The sequence below is a fragment of the Dromaius novaehollandiae genome, chromosome 7, assembly GCF_036370855.1.
Source record: "Dromaius novaehollandiae isolate bDroNov1 chromosome 7, bDroNov1.hap1, whole genome shotgun sequence".
Classification (NCBI taxonomy): Eukaryota; Metazoa; Chordata; class Aves; order Casuariiformes; family Dromaiidae; genus Dromaius; species Dromaius novaehollandiae.
In genome coordinates this window covers 39,588,108-39,606,057 of record NC_088104.1, presented here as the reverse complement: position 1 = coordinate 39,606,057, position 17,950 = coordinate 39,588,108, and the positions used below count along the sequence as shown (strand labels likewise).

General features: G+C 42.8%; 1 protein-coding gene across 6 annotated transcripts in view; it reads right to left on the bottom strand.

Annotated features, from left to right (window-relative positions):
* Positions 1-17,950, bottom strand: part of PIKFYVE (phosphoinositide kinase, FYVE-type zinc finger containing) — an 86,229-nt gene that overhangs the window by 52,442 nt on the left and 15,837 nt on the right. For 4 of the 6 annotated variants that reach the window (XM_064515283.1, XM_064515286.1, XM_064515285.1 and 1 more), the window contains exons 1-7: positions 17,426-17,542; positions 14,835-15,016; positions 13,054-13,233; positions 6,501-6,619; positions 3,563-3,734; positions 2,643-2,850; positions 71-160 (exon numbers count right to left, since the gene is read on the bottom strand). In XM_064515283.1, the coding sequence (XP_064371353.1) occupies positions 71-160; positions 2,643-2,850; positions 3,563-3,734; positions 6,501-6,619; positions 13,054-13,233; positions 14,835-15,006 (941 nt within the window). In that variant the 5' untranslated portion in view covers positions 15,007-15,016; positions 17,426-17,542. Of the gene's footprint in view, positions 1-70; positions 161-2,642; positions 2,851-3,562; positions 3,735-6,500; positions 6,620-12,450; positions 12,556-13,053; positions 13,234-14,834; positions 15,017-17,425; positions 17,543-17,950 lie in introns of those variants that run through there. The other 2 variants (XM_064515284.1, XM_064515288.1) reach the window with 2 other exon arrangements.

Below are 17,950 nucleotides of genomic sequence, written 5' to 3'. Positions count from 1 at the left end.
CAGGCTTCACAGGGAAAAGTGTGCTAGAAGCACATCCAGAACAGGAATTGCACAGATATGATTAGTTTACCTGTTCCTAGCCGGAGACTTCCCAGCATCCTCCTGGACAGACCCAAGTCGTGTTGACAATGTAGTAGTTGAAGAGTCTGGGTGAATCAAACTGCAAGGAAAACCTGTGTGTTACAGATGTTTGAGAGTTGCCACATATAGCAGTATCAGAACAACTGAAATTGAGTTAATGGTAATATTACTTCTCATTCACACCCATGACAGTTAAATCAATGGGGGAACAGAGAAATCTTTCCCCATCTGCAGGCCAATGATATCGGGAGGGAGAGAGCACTCAAGTCTTCTCCCTTTAGACTCAGTCTTTGACAATGCTACCTCTTCGCCCCTATTATGTTATTCTACCTTCCCTCCCCTCTTCCTCCAGATCCCTTTCTCACGTATCCCTTCCTTACTTGCTGCTACTCTATGCTTTTGAGGCAGATGCAGTCCCCCCGTTCCACAACAGATCATCTTTGCTATACAAGGAAAGCTATTTAGAACTATCACTAAACAGCTTTTACCAAGATAGCCCAACAAGCCTTTGGAATTGTTTAACTTTATCGCTACCACCTTTGCCCTCCTTTCCCTTCCACCCCAGGAGGAAGGAGAGCAGATGTGTGTATACCTACAATACAGATTCCTACTGGCAAAACTGTAACAGATGCAAGTCACTCCTCACTACGCTCCAATGGATACAGCTGCACTAACTATGCTCTGGGATGTAGTGATATTAGCACAATAAATGCTCTTCATGAGAAGATGCACTCAGTACAACTTCACCTGAGTAGCCGTATTTGCCCAGAGTATATCATTCCTTCACTTTTAAAGGACATGGCCCTCCAAGTTCATTAAAGCAGGATGCTATGCCTCCACACTCCAAGTGTTCAAAGAAAAAAGCAGCGTGGGACAAGTAAATACAGCATCACCACCCCAAACGCTTTTATCACTGCTTTTTTGCAGCATGCGACAGGAGAGGCAAGAGCCTTGTCTCAAACACATTATTTTGGGAAGAGACTCAACTCAATTTTTACACAACATTCTTCTGAAGCAAGCTGTTTATCACACAGAAACCACATATAAAAAACACTGCTTTCATAACAAAGCTGCGAGTTCCCACTTTCTGCTGTGGGGTAGTTTAAGTTGCATGTCTTGAGCTTATATCTCTGAAGGCCAACCAGCAACTTACCAAACCCAGCTCTAAGAAAGCACTGTAGCTCATTGCAAGGTTTTGCATTTTAACAGTAAGAAGCATTAAAGAAACATTTAATTCCCCTAAAGCAACAATAATCTCTCTCCCTCTCACACAGAAAACACATAAGCAGTCCATGTTATTGTCAGTGCATCTCCAAACAAGGTTTGTCATTTTAATACAGCAAGAGTTATCAGTATTTCAAGAATAGGCAGTATGTTTCTTCAGTGCTATAAAGCTGCCCAAAATAAAGATACAAGTACTTTCTGTACATGCTCATGTCTAAGAGTTGTTGTATTGACATAATAAAGATTTTAATAACAGATCAGAAGGCAGAACTAATGCTATCTTCTATTATTTTGTATACCTGAAGAGAAGCATTCCATGCACACATATTCATCCTCTAATTCAAAATTTGCTAGTATTTATCCCAAATATTTCAATATACCGCTTCAGATAGCCATGACATTAAACTAGATGTAGTTTCCTTTATTTAGATCTAAGTTGATTTCCTTACTTCCATGTAGTAGCAGCATACTCTGAAGAGCAAAGGGCAAAGCAAAAGTCAGAGCGTTTGCTGAAGACGGCATTTGAGGTTTTTCCTTGAATGCTATCAGAAACACTAGAGAACAGATTTGCTGAAAAAGGCACATGAGTAACTCTAACAGTGCCCTTCACTTAAAAAAAAAAAAAAAAAAAAAAAAAAGGCTGATTCATCAAGAACTTTTTGGTAGTTTTACGCTTACCTGTACCTCTGCTTTCAGGGAAATTGGCACAAAGAACACATTTGATTATTTCTTCTCCCACACACTAAGTGACGTCAAGGCCCTTAGGATCTAACTTGTACGCTGCTTCAGCAGAAGAACAGTGATCTTTTCTTAACTTTCCAAAAATAAAGATCCCCCCATTCAAGAACAATAGGAAGAATTATATTTTGAAAGGAGATCAGAAAACCCATATAGCTGTCCCTTCAATCCTAATTCATTTGAAGCAGGTGGTGACTTCCACCATTTCTCTCTCATTTGCCTAGAGGGCATCTCTTGTTTCCTTTTGCCCAACTCAAAACCCAACAGGTAAAGAATGAGTGTCACACAGACTTGTCTCGATTCATTGGTGGCTAGACGGTTTAGTTCTTATTTTTAACTCCGAAGCTAGAAGCCTGCTCTGTCACCAGTATAGATCCAGTGATCCGATAAGTTAAAACATGAACTGCAAGTACTTTAAAGCTTCACTAGAAAATTTTCCCCCTTTCAACCTGAAGAGAATACTAGAAGCAAGCACAGGATCTTTTTACAGGAGATACACTTCAAGTTTACTAGATGGAAACCGCCAGTCTTTGTCTAAGCAGGCGACAGCCTGAAAACAGTTAAGATTCTAGAGCTCAACATGAAGCCATTTGCGTTACCTTTGCCATGTTAGATCCTCCTCCAGAAAGATGTTGCGGCTAGCTTTCCGGCTCCCAACTGGTGTGCGTGGCTCACCAGGATCCAGCACTGATACAGAACATGCGGAATCTGACAGAGCATTCAAATCTTCTCCAATGGAGTTACTGTCTGTGGAGTGTGCATAGCTTAGGGCTATTTTGCGGCAATAAGTGCAGGCTCGGAGATCCCCTATGGAAAGAGGAAGCAGAGAATGTAAGCAAACAGGAACAAATAGTACTCCGTTCCTGCAGGATCAGAGGTGTGGTGGCAGCGGGAAAAGAAGGATTTCCTGTTTCAAAACTTCTCTGCATGTTTAAGTCTAGTTCTCATATTCTCTTAAAGAACAAAGCCCCAGATAATTATACATGCAGGCAACCTGTCCAAGTCAAATGATGCAAAACACATGATCAGTAGGGGCGAGTCTGGTTAGAAAGAGACAACACACTGAAATCATGGTATGACAATAGTCGGTCAGACATGACATACCAATTTATGTCTGGAAATCATTACCTCAATCAAGAGATGTCTAGAGTTTGGTAATTAATATTGGAAAGAGTTTCTCCCACCCCTGTTAGAACATGTGGCTCATTATATTTTAAAAACACTATTAAGTGCAGCTTTTACTTGAACACACATTTTGTAGTGGACATCCTTGTTACATAGGGGCCATATTTCTTTTGTCATCATGGACATTGTGGTACAAACACATGGACGTGGCGTAAGCCAGCACTACACACGGGAGAAGTGTTAGAAGAAAGTCCAATCATTCTTTATTCTTTCTAATCCCCTTGGAGACCTGCACAGTACCTAGCAGACAGATACCAGAATCTAAGAAGTAGTAGTCAAAATAGAGCTGAGCAAACAGAGTATGCTCAGCTACTTCTCAACAGATAAACCCTACCTGTGTAGCCCATGAATTTTCCAGGGATTTCCTGATTGCAGCATCGACTACAGAAGATCTGCCCACAGAGTCGACAGTGGTGCCTCCGCCGGAAGGTGGTGAACTTCTCACTGCAGTCATAGCATTCTTTGCACTGGCTGTCAGGCATCCAGTACTGCTTCAAGTCACTGTCCTAGAAGGGAAGACAGGCAGAGAGTTACCCTTTTTGTAAATATGAAAGCACGTTTAGATTCATCGTTGCTTTGTAGACTGTGTGCATGAAAAGGATAATTTTGTGTGTGCGCCTGTGTGTGCGTAAACACACATGTGCACATAAAGGACTTTGTGTGGCTTTATAGAAAGCCAGAAGGTTAAGAGAGTTCTCATCTGTGGGACTAAGTCTGGTAAACCTCTGCCTTTTTGATCCAAGATGGAGGTAAATCAGATAAAAACTATCATGAGCCGTAGAAAAAGGGCAAGAAGTAGCGAAAGTACAAAGTATTGATTCCTCTTCCTTTTCTTTTTTGCCTCTAGCACATGACAAGCCCTAGCACAGTTTTTTTTAAAAAATAACATTGATGGAAGTTAAGGTATCCAGGGGTAAATTAAGCTATCAGAAGTTATCCGTGCATGTAGACCATTTCAACAGCTAACACTGGGATGAACCTTGAAAGGATTATAGAGGCACATAATAAAGTATCTTAGAAAAGTTTTGTTAAATGGCCAAACTCTTCAAAACCCACTAAACAGTGGTAAAAGCCTGTCTCAGACTGATGTAGTTTCAGAACTATAGGTTAACTGCTATGTGAAGACAACTGTGAAACAGACATTCAACAGAAAATGTTATATACTTATTTACAGCATGGATGCAGCTGCAGGAGTTTTGCCCTGTTTAAAGCTTGAAAGCAAAGAAGTAAAACTTCCATTTTGTGTTTTAGCCATAAAGAGAGCAAGACAACTCTCTCAATTATGATTCTGAGCACATCGGCTGCAAGCATCGAGGATGGAAACAATTGCTAATGGTCACATGATAGCTCTGACTGCTGATCATTCATTTGCTAGAGTTCAGTTCTGCTAATGAGCCTTTTTAGAGGGACTGAATACACAGTTTTTCTTAGTAAGATAAAGTACTGCAAGAATTTTCTCAAAACAAACCAAGAAGAAAGTAACTACAGAAAAGACAGCTGATCTGTACTCCAATTTTTAAGTAATGAAACAGAAGCACCCTGAAGTGGGGTCTATTTTTCGGAGATTCTCAAAGTAAAGTCTGACAGAGCTGCTAGACCAATTTTGAGAACAAAACATCTATGAACAACAAGACAGCATTTCATACTGTCCGCACCCAAGGAAACTTGCATAGAAAGAGGCCAAAGACTGTTTAAGAGAGTCTAGACACCTTCAGCATGAATACTGAGTTTCAAGCAGGGAAAGACACAGTGACAAGCCTTTGCCAAGGAACTGCTGCAAAGCAGCAGAGGATCCTCATGAACATTTTTTTGCTGTGCCTCTGCAGGATGAGCCAAGTCTCTGGTTTTGCTACCTGGAGAGCAGCTGTTCCAAGCAGCAATGCACAGGCTGCAGTGCCTCAGCCCACTGTCTCTCCCATACTGCCTCCACTATGTCTGCACATGGCTGGCTGTTTATAAATCCAGCCACTGCTGGGTTTATCTATCTGTGTATAAGTATGTATTTAAACACACACGCACACACACACGTCCATATATACCTCCCTAATTGAAGAGGAGCAAGAAGGCAGGAAACTAGTCTCAGAGTCAGAGGCAGCACTCTCATGACAAGCACAGCCTACCATGAAGGATCCAGAGCAGGAGTCTGGCTCCCATTAGTGGCAGAGGCTACTTAGAGCAGCACCTTCTAGGACCTGGCACATGTTTTCTACAAAGCTGAGCTGGTCTCCCATAGAGCTAGACTGAGTCCACCATAGGAAGGAACTGTTGCCTGAAGTGACTCAAGCAAGAAATGGACACAGTCAGTGACAGTGATGCATTATGGTTTGTACAGATGTTGACAACTAATGCACTGCTTGCAGAGAAAGAGCTAGATGTATTCCAGAATGCTGTGTCCTGCCTGTTTGAGCACTTGCTTCTCTAATAACTTTGAAAACGTCTGAAAACCTCCAGGGCCTTTGGAAGTTGCCACAGCTGAAGTATTAGTAGAGGTCATACTCAATGCCCTGCTCACCACAATGATAGGCTTAATTTTCACTCTCAAACATCAACATCTCCACCAAAGCAAAGTTACTCTCACAATCAGAGCAGTGCTGGAAGCTGAGCAAGTTCACCCAAAGCCCATCTGGTCTAATTAAATGTACATTTGCCTGTTCATGTCTTGATCCCAGACACAGCTTTTTGTATTGTGACTTATAAACAGTCGGTGGCTTCTTTCCTCAACCAGATCCTCCTCTTAACAGCATGGTCCCACATAGCAGAGGGAGTTGGAAGCAGCAAATCAAAAGCAACCACTGGACCTTACTCAGTTGAATCAAAACTGGTTAACAGGACAAGTCTTTCAGACAAATATTGCTAGCTGGTCCCTACCACAGTAAGTAACAGATTTAATTCATCCTTTGAATTCTCATGGCTATTTCTGACTGTCAGTGTGTTTCATCTGATCGTGGTCAGGCCTTCAGGGAAGAAAACAGTCAGGTAATACTAGATTAGGTAATAAAGAAAGGGGAGGGAGTGAAAAATGAGAACATCTGACCGAAGTTCAGGAAACTTAGCAACTGAAGTTCTTCATTCTCATAGTATGAAGGATTTTTGACATCTGTCAAAAGTTGGCATCAGTTAAACAACTTCCATTTCCCCTACACTCAGTGATTTTATTCACTCACTCTTCAGACATCTGCAAAAATCCGTGTGATGCATCATAGGTACAGCTGAGGGCACCCCAGTAAACATTTGTTTCTGGATACTTTGGTCTACAAACCCCTCAGAAGTACCTGGCTCTTCCCCTCCATGATTTCTTTGAGGCGCTTTAAGACAGTGCTGAGGCTTCTTAACTGAACTGCTGTGCGAGGATCATGACCTCCAAGGGGCGGTTCCACTTTCCTTCGATTGTCTGGAAGAGAAAGGAGAGCAGTAATCATTTCTTCCACGAAACACCCAACATTTACATCGTAACACAACACCCCACCAGAGAGCGAAACATTCACAAGTGTACACAGTTCACAATGTTACAGTGTGTATCATTTCTTGCCCTTGCACCCTTCTCCCCTTCCCCACAGGGAGCTTCTAATGCCAGATAGTTTGCTTTGACTGACATTTTAAATAGCATTCTCTATAACTGTTTATAAGAATTGATTTGAATTCTCTGAGAATGAAAACATGCTTTAAAGAAGTGATTTTCAACATACTATACGAACATTATAGTAGTCTTTTAGAAAGCAGTGAAGTCTCATTTTAGAATGCCCTTTAGGATATTAATACTCACAAAACAACTGCAACAATATTTACAGTCATTCTAGGACTGATGTAAGTCAATGCCTTAACCTGAACCAATTTATTAATGACTACAATATGTCTCCGGACTCCATAGCTCAGTTTCTATTAAAAACAGTAACTCAGAATAAAATGCTCCCAGAAATCCATATACTTTTTTTTTTTTTTTAAATAAAAGCCAAGCTGTTGAAAACCGGTACAGGCATCCTTATTTAACGACAGCAAAGATAAAGATACTCCTAGATAAAAACATGAGACAGTTGATTTCATCTATAAAATGCTAGATCACTTTGAACCATTGCTGTATGAGTTACAAATAGGGCACTTCTCTCCAGGAAGATCTGCAAGCACAGCTCTTTATCTACTGAACATTTAAATATTTTCAGAGCCACTTTTTTACATTAACAACTTTTCTGAATAGTTTAAAGTTTCTTACCAGCTTCGCTGCTCTCCATCTGACTAGCATTTTATTTTCATTCCCCTAGTACAGGAAGAACAGACATGGCTGCATTTTGTTTACTGCTGTAGATACCACTGATGTCAGCGGGAACGCTGACAGCACCAGCAGAAGTATGTTAACTGTTGCAGTGCACTAGGCTGTTCCTTTATGTGAAGAAGATGGTCAAGAGATCAAAACCTTTAGGGCAATGTGATTAAAACTGGCATTCCATGACTTCTTCAGGTTCTCAGTAGATATTTTTAGTTAATCAGTCCACATGTAGCTACTTAATGACTTCTGTGCAGCAAAGAATCCACAACACAAGACGATTTTAAAGAGATGCCAGAGTGCTTAGACCTGGTTCTTTGGTTAGCCACTAGGAATACATTTAGAAATCAAACAACTATACTTTTGGACAGTACCAGGTTGAATATTTTAGAGTGATTAAAGGGACTAAGATTTCAAGAAACCAATGATAATACCACAGAAACCTTTGTCTCTTACTTACTTCTGTCACAAGATTTGTGCTGCATTTACCTCCCAGTCTCTCCTGCTGCAACTTTTCAAGAGTAAGTTTCTTTCTAGGAGTGTTGCCTTCAACTCAGAAAATTACTATCAGGCCCTCCTGACTAACTAGATATAAATCTTGTCAGACAAGTGATTCCTGAGCACACACAGCATTGAGGAAATGCCATAGCTAACTCCACTCTGGTTCTTTTGTTAGTTAAAGGCTCCTTTTGACACTATCTTATGTGTCAAAAAGATGTGATCTACATTAGAAAAAGTACACCATCAGTAGTAGGAGCACACAGCTAAGGTGCTTATACTAGAGAAGCTAACCAATTCTCCGATTAAGATTTGGTCAGGTCTTTTCCCTCACAATCATGAGATTTCTCTCTTTCTGGGAGAAAACATACTGTATAGGAAGAATGTAAAAAATTATCATAGTTCCTGCAGTACAGGACAGACTATGTCTAAAATATCTTCCTTAAAAAAGGATCCAAACCTGTGTATCAAGCTTATGTTAACTCTTGCTACTGACCCAAAGTCAATTACTACCTACCACAGTCATTTTCTTAGTTAATACATACGTGCTTTACAGATATTTATGCTTTCAATATAATTGTCAGTATTTCCATATTTCACCATTAAATCTGCAAAATCACCTTCCCTTCCACAGACGCTGAAATTGTAACAGTATATTTTTCTTGTTTTGTACACAGTATCATCGCAATGGCAATCAACTACATTTAAAAGACTGAGTATCTTCTTTTGATTTGATCCTAAGAGTTTTCAGCATACTTGCACATCTATGTAACAGCAAGCCTTTCTGGTCTTCCTGAAGCAGCACATTCTGTGTTCAAGATCCATTTCTGAATTGTTCCAGTAGCCTTCATATGCTAGCCAAAAAAATCAATTGAAATATATATATATATATATATATATATATATATATATATATAAAGTTTTTAAAATAAAAGCAGCAAGGTGAGACCAGGAAGTATGACAACCAGATCAGCTCCACAAATTTCTGCTTGTCATTGTCCAATCAGCACAAAAATGACCGCAGCAAGTGAAGACAGCTTCATGCTGTTGATGTGCAGGGTCCTCACACTTTCTCAGTCCACAACTCAACCTCACTTTTGTCCTTTTCTTCTTCTTCCATTGCCAAAAGCTCCCACACAACAGCCATTTTCACTTGTCGTTATTTTGCATTTGAAGAACAAAAGCCAGCAGCATCTAAAGCTCTCAATGTAACTCATCAACATGAGCGTGGAACACATTTTCTCATGACTACTGGTTTACACAACAATCATGTTTTTCCATCCATGCCCTTCCTATCTGCACGGTCAGTAAACACAACCTCAGTAGGCTAGGGGGACTCCATCTAGATTTCCGGTCTGACTTTCTTCTAACGTATTTATCCTTTTTGGGCTTATAATGAACTCCTGCAACTCCAAAAAGCTATCCTGATCTTTCAACATTAACCTTTATCCTTGGCCAAACCTACAAATCCTCTGAAATACTATGTTTTTCCCCCTTTTTACTATACTCCCCACCTGAACCGTGCTCACTGGAAAGGAAGCTGAAGTACAATCCCAACTATGATAGACTGCTCACTACGAACACTCTTCTGAGTTCAGGCCATGAAAAGATTTGCTCAGTAAGTCATGAAATTCTGCTGCATCCTCCATCACTGAATCACAAATGTATCTTTCCAGAGCTTTTCATGACTCCATGCATTTTACAATGAAAGCCAAGTTAAAAACACTACAAGAATACTTCATTGCAACCTGTAACTGAGTTTCAGTTTACAGGAACAGGGCTGCCCAAACACTAACAGGACTTCGAAGGGAGAGCCTTCACACCCTTTCAACCATAAGCAACTACCTCTGCCAGGGATTCCACAGTTTTGCTAGTGCAAATACAACACAAACTGCTTTCTAGTTCTTCACTGCTAAGGCATGCCATCTCGCATTCAAGTCCACTGTGACAGACCAAACACGGTATCTTCCTCAAGTTGCTGACACACAAAGTACCCACATGAAAAGCATGAAAGTTGTCCTTAACTTCATTTTACAACATGCATTTTCATTTTAAGGCCTTTTTCAGTGGAAAAAAAAATGCTCTGGTAATAGATCACATTCCTTAAGCTTCCCAATAACCACCATCCTCTTTTCTCAGGCCTTCTTCCCCGCCTCATATAATCATTGCTGTTTCCTTATTCTTACTATGCCCCTTGCCATTCCCTATTATTGCCCCTCCGCTACAATCCTCTAGCCCTAACAGAATTATCCTGCATGACTGCATGACAAACTAGAAGTGCTTTTACAACCAAATGCTCCCTCTTCAATTGAGCAGCATTTCTAGTTCTCCTTAAACTGGATTTGCAAACTGTGACATTATCACAATAGCAGACTATTTTGGTTCAATCCAGCACCTTGAAAGCAATCAGCTGACAGTACACACACGTGGTATGAACATGCAGTCCAGTATAACCAGCTGGGCTCACCATCTTTGTAAAAGATATTCCAGCTGTCCAGCATCCTACTCCAGTACATGAGGATGTAACAGGTTACCCAAGGGGTAGCACACAGAAGCCAATGTAGAGTCCCAGCACTGATTCTTCTGCTGTATAGGCCACAAAGCATCTCTGACCTAAGCCTGGCATCTAGCAGCTTCTCCTATTTACACAAGGGACGATAAGAAGTTTAAAAGATCCTATTATAACGTTTTGGTGTAAGCAGTCCTGAAGGAAGCATTCACCTGGAAAAGTACATATTTGATGCTAGACAGTTTCTTACACAAATCACCCTCCCTCCTTTTTATGTTGAACTTGCAGTTATCAGACAACGTGATCTCTGAGCAACAAGAACATCCACTGTGCAGACAGCACAGGCTAATGGTCAGACAAGGGGGTGCAGTTAGCATCCTCAGAAGCGATTCCTTTCTGTCATTGTTTAGATGCACTGACAGCCTTGCTCCAAATCTCTTAGTTCTTCATTTCAGCTTGCTTAAACTTTGCATGCTATTTAAACTCAATGAGGCTGAGGAGACCTTTGAAATTTGTAAAGGACTTGAGCATTTTCCTGCCTACACCTGCCTATGCCGTTATGAAGAAGGGGCATCTCTTATCAGTAGAAGCCAAGTCCAGAGATTTAAGGATCTGCAGATATAAGGTGGCAAGAAAACCAAACTAGATTAGACATACCACTGTCACTAACCAGAGTGGGAGGTTACCAACTTAGGTGCTTACATAAATCATATCACTTCTTTCCATGCTTTGAAATCTGAGCAAATGAAAATACTTGGGACAAGAGTTACAAATAAGTTTGTGATCGTTACGGAGAGAATAATTTTTGAAGTTATTCACACAACCCAGCATCTGCTACACTGGCAGAAGTAAAATTCTCTTCTGTTCAGTGTTCAGAAATCCTCAAAACTGTACTTTCAGCCCCTTTTAAGGTAAAAGAAAGCATGCAAATTGATTTTCTGAAACTCACTCAAATAAATAAATAAATAAATAAATAAATAAATAAATAAATAAATAAATAAATAAATAAATACCTGCTTTTGGGGGAGGGAAGATGCAAGGATTTTTCCCTCTTCAAATACAGGTAACTTTTACTTGCATCACATAGAGTTCATGTTTGTCGTAACAGCGAGGTTATTAGCAGATTTGGGGAAAACATTTGACAACAAGTCAGGCCACTTGCTACACACATAACAACATCAATCAGCACCCAACAGAAACAGAAATCTCTTTAGAAAGCCAGCAAGTCCTGTGCCATCTAACTCTACTTCTTTCCACACTGATTCATTATCACGTTTTTCTAAGCATACTTCAGTCCAAACCCAAAGGCATAAATGGATGGCCTGAAAAGGAGCTGCATTAATGCAGCAAGAGTTCCCCCCCACACCTTAAACCAAGTTTCACTTCCCCGGCTGCCTCTTCCCAGTAGAAGGCAAATCCCAAGATTTCTACCTTCTGAGTATCAAACAATCTACCTCACCTAAAGGTTTCTAACCTGCAATCCACAGATAATTTCTAAGTGATTTGTAAGAGGTGACTAAGAATGAAGTAAGGTAACATATACTCTTGGCAAATCAGCCAGGAGCACACTTCTGTACTTGGGGCACTTGAGAAAAAGCTTTGAAACCTTAATTGCTTTCTTGTGACAGATACAACTGAATAACACAAACAGTACTAGAAGGCAAGGAAGAAGAGGATGAATGTGTCCAACTGAGACAGCGTGCACATGAATTTAAGAAATGAAAATGCCAGTTCTCTCTACCGGACTTTTGCCTGGGTATAAAGACTAGACACTTTTCTGAAAGAAGTCATATAAATTAATGACTTTTAAGATATGATTTGTTGACAGTAGGTGCTATATGCTTGGAAACACTGTCTTGCACAGGATTTTTACCCAGCTGAGCAGTTTGCTCTGGACTACCACAAGCTACCAACAGCATTCAGCAGCCACCAGCATGGACCCCTGCAATCTACTCACCAGCTCTTCTCATCTTTCATAAAGCCATTACACAGACACACTTCTGAAATCATTCAATTCCCAGTCCAGCAAACAGAGATTCAATATAGCCTCTGGCAAGGGTTCCAAGCTTATAAAGAAAAAGGTTTAGATACAAGTATGCAATGCCCTCCAAAACAGTTACAGGCAAAAGCCCGCACTTAAGACTTCCTCCAAAGACACAAACATCAAACCCTAAATAATGAGCTCTAAAGTTGTGTTCAGCACGCAGCTGCTAAGAAACTGAAGTTTCTTAAGACAACACAGAAATTTTGAGGATCAAGGTTCAAGTGACTTTACGATGTTGGAGTTTTTTGACAGCCTCCTTCGTGCCAGACTGTTTTGTAATTGAAACAGCAGAAGCACCAACAAGAGCGTCTTGTTGGAACATGGAGGAGAATGGAGTAGATATGCTTCCAAGGCTGAAGTGTAACTTCACTAACAGAAGCAGTGTAGCCTGATACCAAGTTCTGCTACCAATCTACACGGTCAATGAAACTTTTGTTTACCTCCTTCCCCTGCACTGCTAAGCATCCCAGATTTGCTAGTACAATATTCTCTTGTAGCATAAGGAGCTGAAGTTACCTAGGGTTGCAGACGCTCTTCTTTGTAGTTCGCCAGTTAGTTGTTTTTTGTAAGGAACCGGTGACCTGAGAGACTGAGCCCTCGTGGGATGCTGAGGACTGGACCAGCCACCGCTCAACGCTTGTGGATCGCCCTGCCCTGCCTCTCCTCTCTCCACCGGGGATGAAAGCCTGCCATCATCTGGAGTTAATAAAAAGCAAGAAATAAGTGTTCAGACATGATAGAGAAAACCAGCAGCACATACAAAACTAAGGGAAAAAAAATACTCTCATAAATAGCTCATTTGGTTTGTGATTACGCATAACAAAAGTCAGATACAGATCCAAACTTCTAGTCTGAAAAGTACTATACAAAACATGAAAACAGGACAGTATGTAGAACTTGTGTGTCAAGGCAGAGGCCATTTCAGAAGTATCCCCAATGTGAAAATTTTTGTTTGTTTGTTTGTTTTAAAAAAAAGGCAAGTTGGCAAGTGTAAATAATTCTTGGTATGTGGAACAGCTATGCTTGATTATCAACTTCTGCCCTCAGAAGAGATTTTCAGTTACATTAGAAGCCCATTTTTCAAAGTACTGTGGTCACATTAAAGTTACTGTGGCCTTTAATAAACTATACTTTTCAGTCAGAGGGATCAAGTATAGGCAGGCTGTTCTCACTCATTTCAGTAACATGCTCATTTCATGTGTCATTTCAAAGCTATTTTTCTATTCTTCCAACACAATACTTCGCTGACTCCAGCTATGCTCGTCAGTGACAAACAAGTTAATCCAGTATTGACCAAATTTTAATGTTACTTTCAAAAAGTTAATAATGGCAGGCCATATTCTACTGTACAAACTAACAGCAGTCATACCAAATAATTATTTTCATCCTGTGCAAAAGGATTCTGAACAGATCAGCTTGCTTATACAAAAAGCTATCTTACCCCTTTCTCCCTAGCCCAAACACTGCAGAAATATGCTTAGCCAAGATCTGGACAATGAACAGACTAAACAAAAGCAGCTGACCAGTTTGCCATCTCCAGCCAAGAGATATGCAGGTTTTGTATGAAACCAGAGTCTTCATTCACCCCTCTATGCAATATTCTGCTACAAAACAAAAACCAAATACATAGTTCTTTAAGAGCTCACCTATTGAGAGTTTAAGTGTTTCATGATACCTGTAGCACAAAGGCCAACATCAAGCAGTTCCTTGTGCATACAAGACTTTTACCGCACTTCAGGCCTCTTGATTGAGAGTACCCACAGCAGTGCAAATTCAAGAAGCATTTTCTACAAATACACTGCTTTCTTACAGCTCAGCTGCCACCAGAGGAAGGTATGAGATGCACAGGAGGGTGATGAGTAGAGGAAGTCTGGTGTAAGAACTTGCATTAAAAAGACAGGCACACATCTTGCTCATGAAGGCTAGCAGACGTTTACTTCTGCTTTTAGCCCTGAAAGTTTCATGCAGGCAAGGAATCCTGACATTTCCAGAGGCCCAGCTAAGAAACTAGGTAATACCATCTGTTAGCTGGCTTCTCTTGATCTTTCACTGGCAGCCACAGATTTTTAGCTGCAGTATGCTGGCTATCTTCTCCTATGGCAAAGTCCTACTACATCATCCAAAAGCAAGACATAACATCCCTCACAAGGGACTGACTCGACATCTAGTTAGACAGCAGTCTGAAATTATGCTTTTGTCATGTTCACAGGTGTTTTTACACATTTATTTGGCAGCAGAGGTCATCAATAGAACAGACAGCACACACAATACGCACATACATACACACAAGCACTTACCCTTGCTGAAACGAAAGAGATTTACAAAAGAGCTATAGGCCGATTTAAAAGGAGGCTCATCCTGATCAGGAGTCAGGGGCTTGAAGTGTGTGAGATGAGATGGACTGCTGGGAGAATGAGGTAGATCACTGGTAGCCTCCAGTGTTGGAGACCGTTTGTCATCTGCGGCCATTTCACGTGCCCTGGGGAAAAAAAAAAAAAATCAGCAAGAAAACCCGACATGTATTATACCTATGGTGATAAAGCAGAACACTGTAAGAGGTGTCTCAGTAGGTACTGAGGGGGACACCCACCCCACCTACTGCAAGCATCTGCTGTTAGCACAAGTCAGATGGCCAGACTTAGAGGAGCTGAAGTCCTCTATCTAGTGAGTGGCAAGAGATCAGAGTCTCCACGGAGAACAATTCAGAGCTGTTTGCTAAACATCCAGGATAACCAAAGTAAGTAACTGCTACTACACTATCTGACAAGACATTTTGGTTGCTGTTTTACGGAAACCAACTCTTACGTGAAATTTTTAAAGGGAGACTCTGCATACATGTATGTATAGTACCAAGAAGTTTTTACTTCAGCTTAAGAAAACAGCTGTCAATGCTGTGCCCTCTGCAGCCCTTGCAACAAGAAAACAAGACAGGCAAGCCTCAGCAGCTTAAGGTACAAGATTTGCCATTTGGCCAGGTTAACTTGTGAATAAGAAGCAGAATGAATAGTAAATAAAAGCAGGACTGAAAAGTCAAGTTTGGTGGCGCACACTTCCTTTCCCTCCACAGTACAATACAGTGCCTTGTGCTTGCACAGACAAGTCACTGGGGCAGCAATACAAGCTGTGGTTTATCTGTTGCCATATCTGACACTTCGAAACTTCCTTGTTTTCAACAGTGGCTACATAAATTAAAAAGCATTCTATATTAGGGGAAGCCACACTTGTTGAACCAACTTGCTGTGTACCAAAGCCTTCACATAGCCAAGAGTCATACCTTTGTGCATCCTATGTACTTTCTTGAACCTCAATGCATACATCTGATTTCTTCTACCTTTCTATCACCCACTCCACCTTGCAAAGCCTGTATTTATATCCTCCCAAACTCAGGTACCACCTCCATCTTTGTTTAACCAAGACTTAGTGAAATGTTTGACAGAGTAGGAATAGGAGGGGCTCCTGGAACCCGTGACTGAGGGCTGACCCCTTTTACCATGCCAAGGAGCAAATATCCATACCAATTCTACTTCCTGCTTAGCAACTGATGCATGCTCCTTCATGAAATAACTGTCCCCAAATTCTGCAAATGCTCTCTAGAATCTATACATATAGTCTGTTGACTAGAAAAAGTCTAAGTGCCAAGTTCTGTGAAGCCACAACAAAAATCTGTACAGTCCAGAGAAAATCCACATGGTTGGCAAGTGAGTCACACTAAATGTGCCAACAAGCCACATGCAGCTCATGTTGCAAGGTTTGACCACTCCTCCGAGGAATGCACAAAAGAAGATATCTCCATGTCAGTCATATGACCTCCTGGTGTACTTTTGTTTGTTGCTCTGCTTAATCAGCACCTTTAGCTCAGTTTCTCTGAGTCTTAGTTTGGAATGCTTCTCCATCCCTCTCTCCTGTAAGCCATGGTATTTTTTGCTGCTGTACACTTCTGCAAGAGTATTCACAAAAGAAACACAGATTTGAACACACTTAAGACACCAGAGTTCATGGAAAATGCCTTCGAAAGCACATCTTCAGGTAAATTTATGATTGTTTCTTTGATACTTGAGGCAACTGATAATGTGCTTTCTAGACCTCTCACTTGCATTATTCAACTTAGAGCTTTGTCCTCATGTAGAGCAGTCCAAAATGTCAGCACAACTGCAATGTTTACTAGTCCTTCCCCAATACCACACACACACACATTTACTCCCTAAACGCTGTACAGAGGATAAGGCTGTGCTCCCTCACACACCACCACATTAAAAATATTGTTATGAAGTCAACCAGAAGCTTTACAGGAAACCAAGTTCACCTCTCAGCAACTCGCTATGGCCTGGCAAGAAAAGGAAGCAAGGAAGTCTTTCAACTTGTGTACATCATATATGCGACTCCAGAAAAAAATCTTTAGCTTCACGAGGGGGAAAAAAAGTAATGGGTCCTGTGACAGCAGAACTAAGCTAACTAAAACAGGCAGGAAAGAAGAGTGTTGCGTGTGGAAAACACAAACAGTCACTTGCTTGCACGCTGGGGGAAATTAAGACAGTGAGGAGCACCTATCAGCCAGCAGACACCAACACAGACTGCACCCTCCTCGGGATCTCCACCGAACACCCGCAGGAGGTACACTGAACGCCGCTTTAGATGGCAATCCCTTTCCATCAGCAAAGCCGAACACACGCGTGGCGCTCACGGCGTTTACACCCACGCGAGCACCGCGCACAAGCTCCCCGGGGCAGGCAGCGGGGGGGAGGGGAAGGCGGCCCGCAGGCGGCGACCCCCAGGGCGGGCGGCCCGTCAGCGCCAGCGCCGCAGGCCGGGCGGGCCCCGCAGGCGGATCGCGCCCCCGCGAGGGCCGGTTCCGCGGCCGCGCCGCGCAGCAGGCCCGGGCGGCTCTTACCTGGTCCCCGCGGGTGCCGCCAGCGCTGCCGGTGGCGGTGGCGGCGCGGCGGGTGCGCGGAGCCGGGGCCCAGGCCTGGGGCGGCACCGCCTCTTTTCACCCTCCCTTCAACGGCCGTCGCGCGCCGCCCCGCCCCTAGCAACGGTCGGCGCCGCGCGCCGCCGCCAGCCCTGCCCAATCGCCCGCCGACGGCCGCGCTCCGCGCCGAGGCATCGCCAATCGAGGCTTCGCGCCAATCCACCCGCCGCCGGCCGCCGTTGGGGGCGGTGCCGCTGGGGGCGGCCTCGCGCGCGCTCGCCCAACGGCCGCCGCGGCCCCGCCCGCGCCCCCGGCGCCTGTCAGCGCCTACCCCGCCCCGCAGCGCCCCTCCTCGCCGCCGCCAGGGCGCCCGCCGCGCCGCGGAGCCTCCTGGCTGCTCCCGCCGCGGGCAGCGCGAGAGGCGGCGGCCCCGCGGCGGCTCTTCGCCCGCCCCCGCGCTCGGCTTTCCCCGCCGCCCCCGCCGGCGGGGCGACGCGCAGCGCCGTG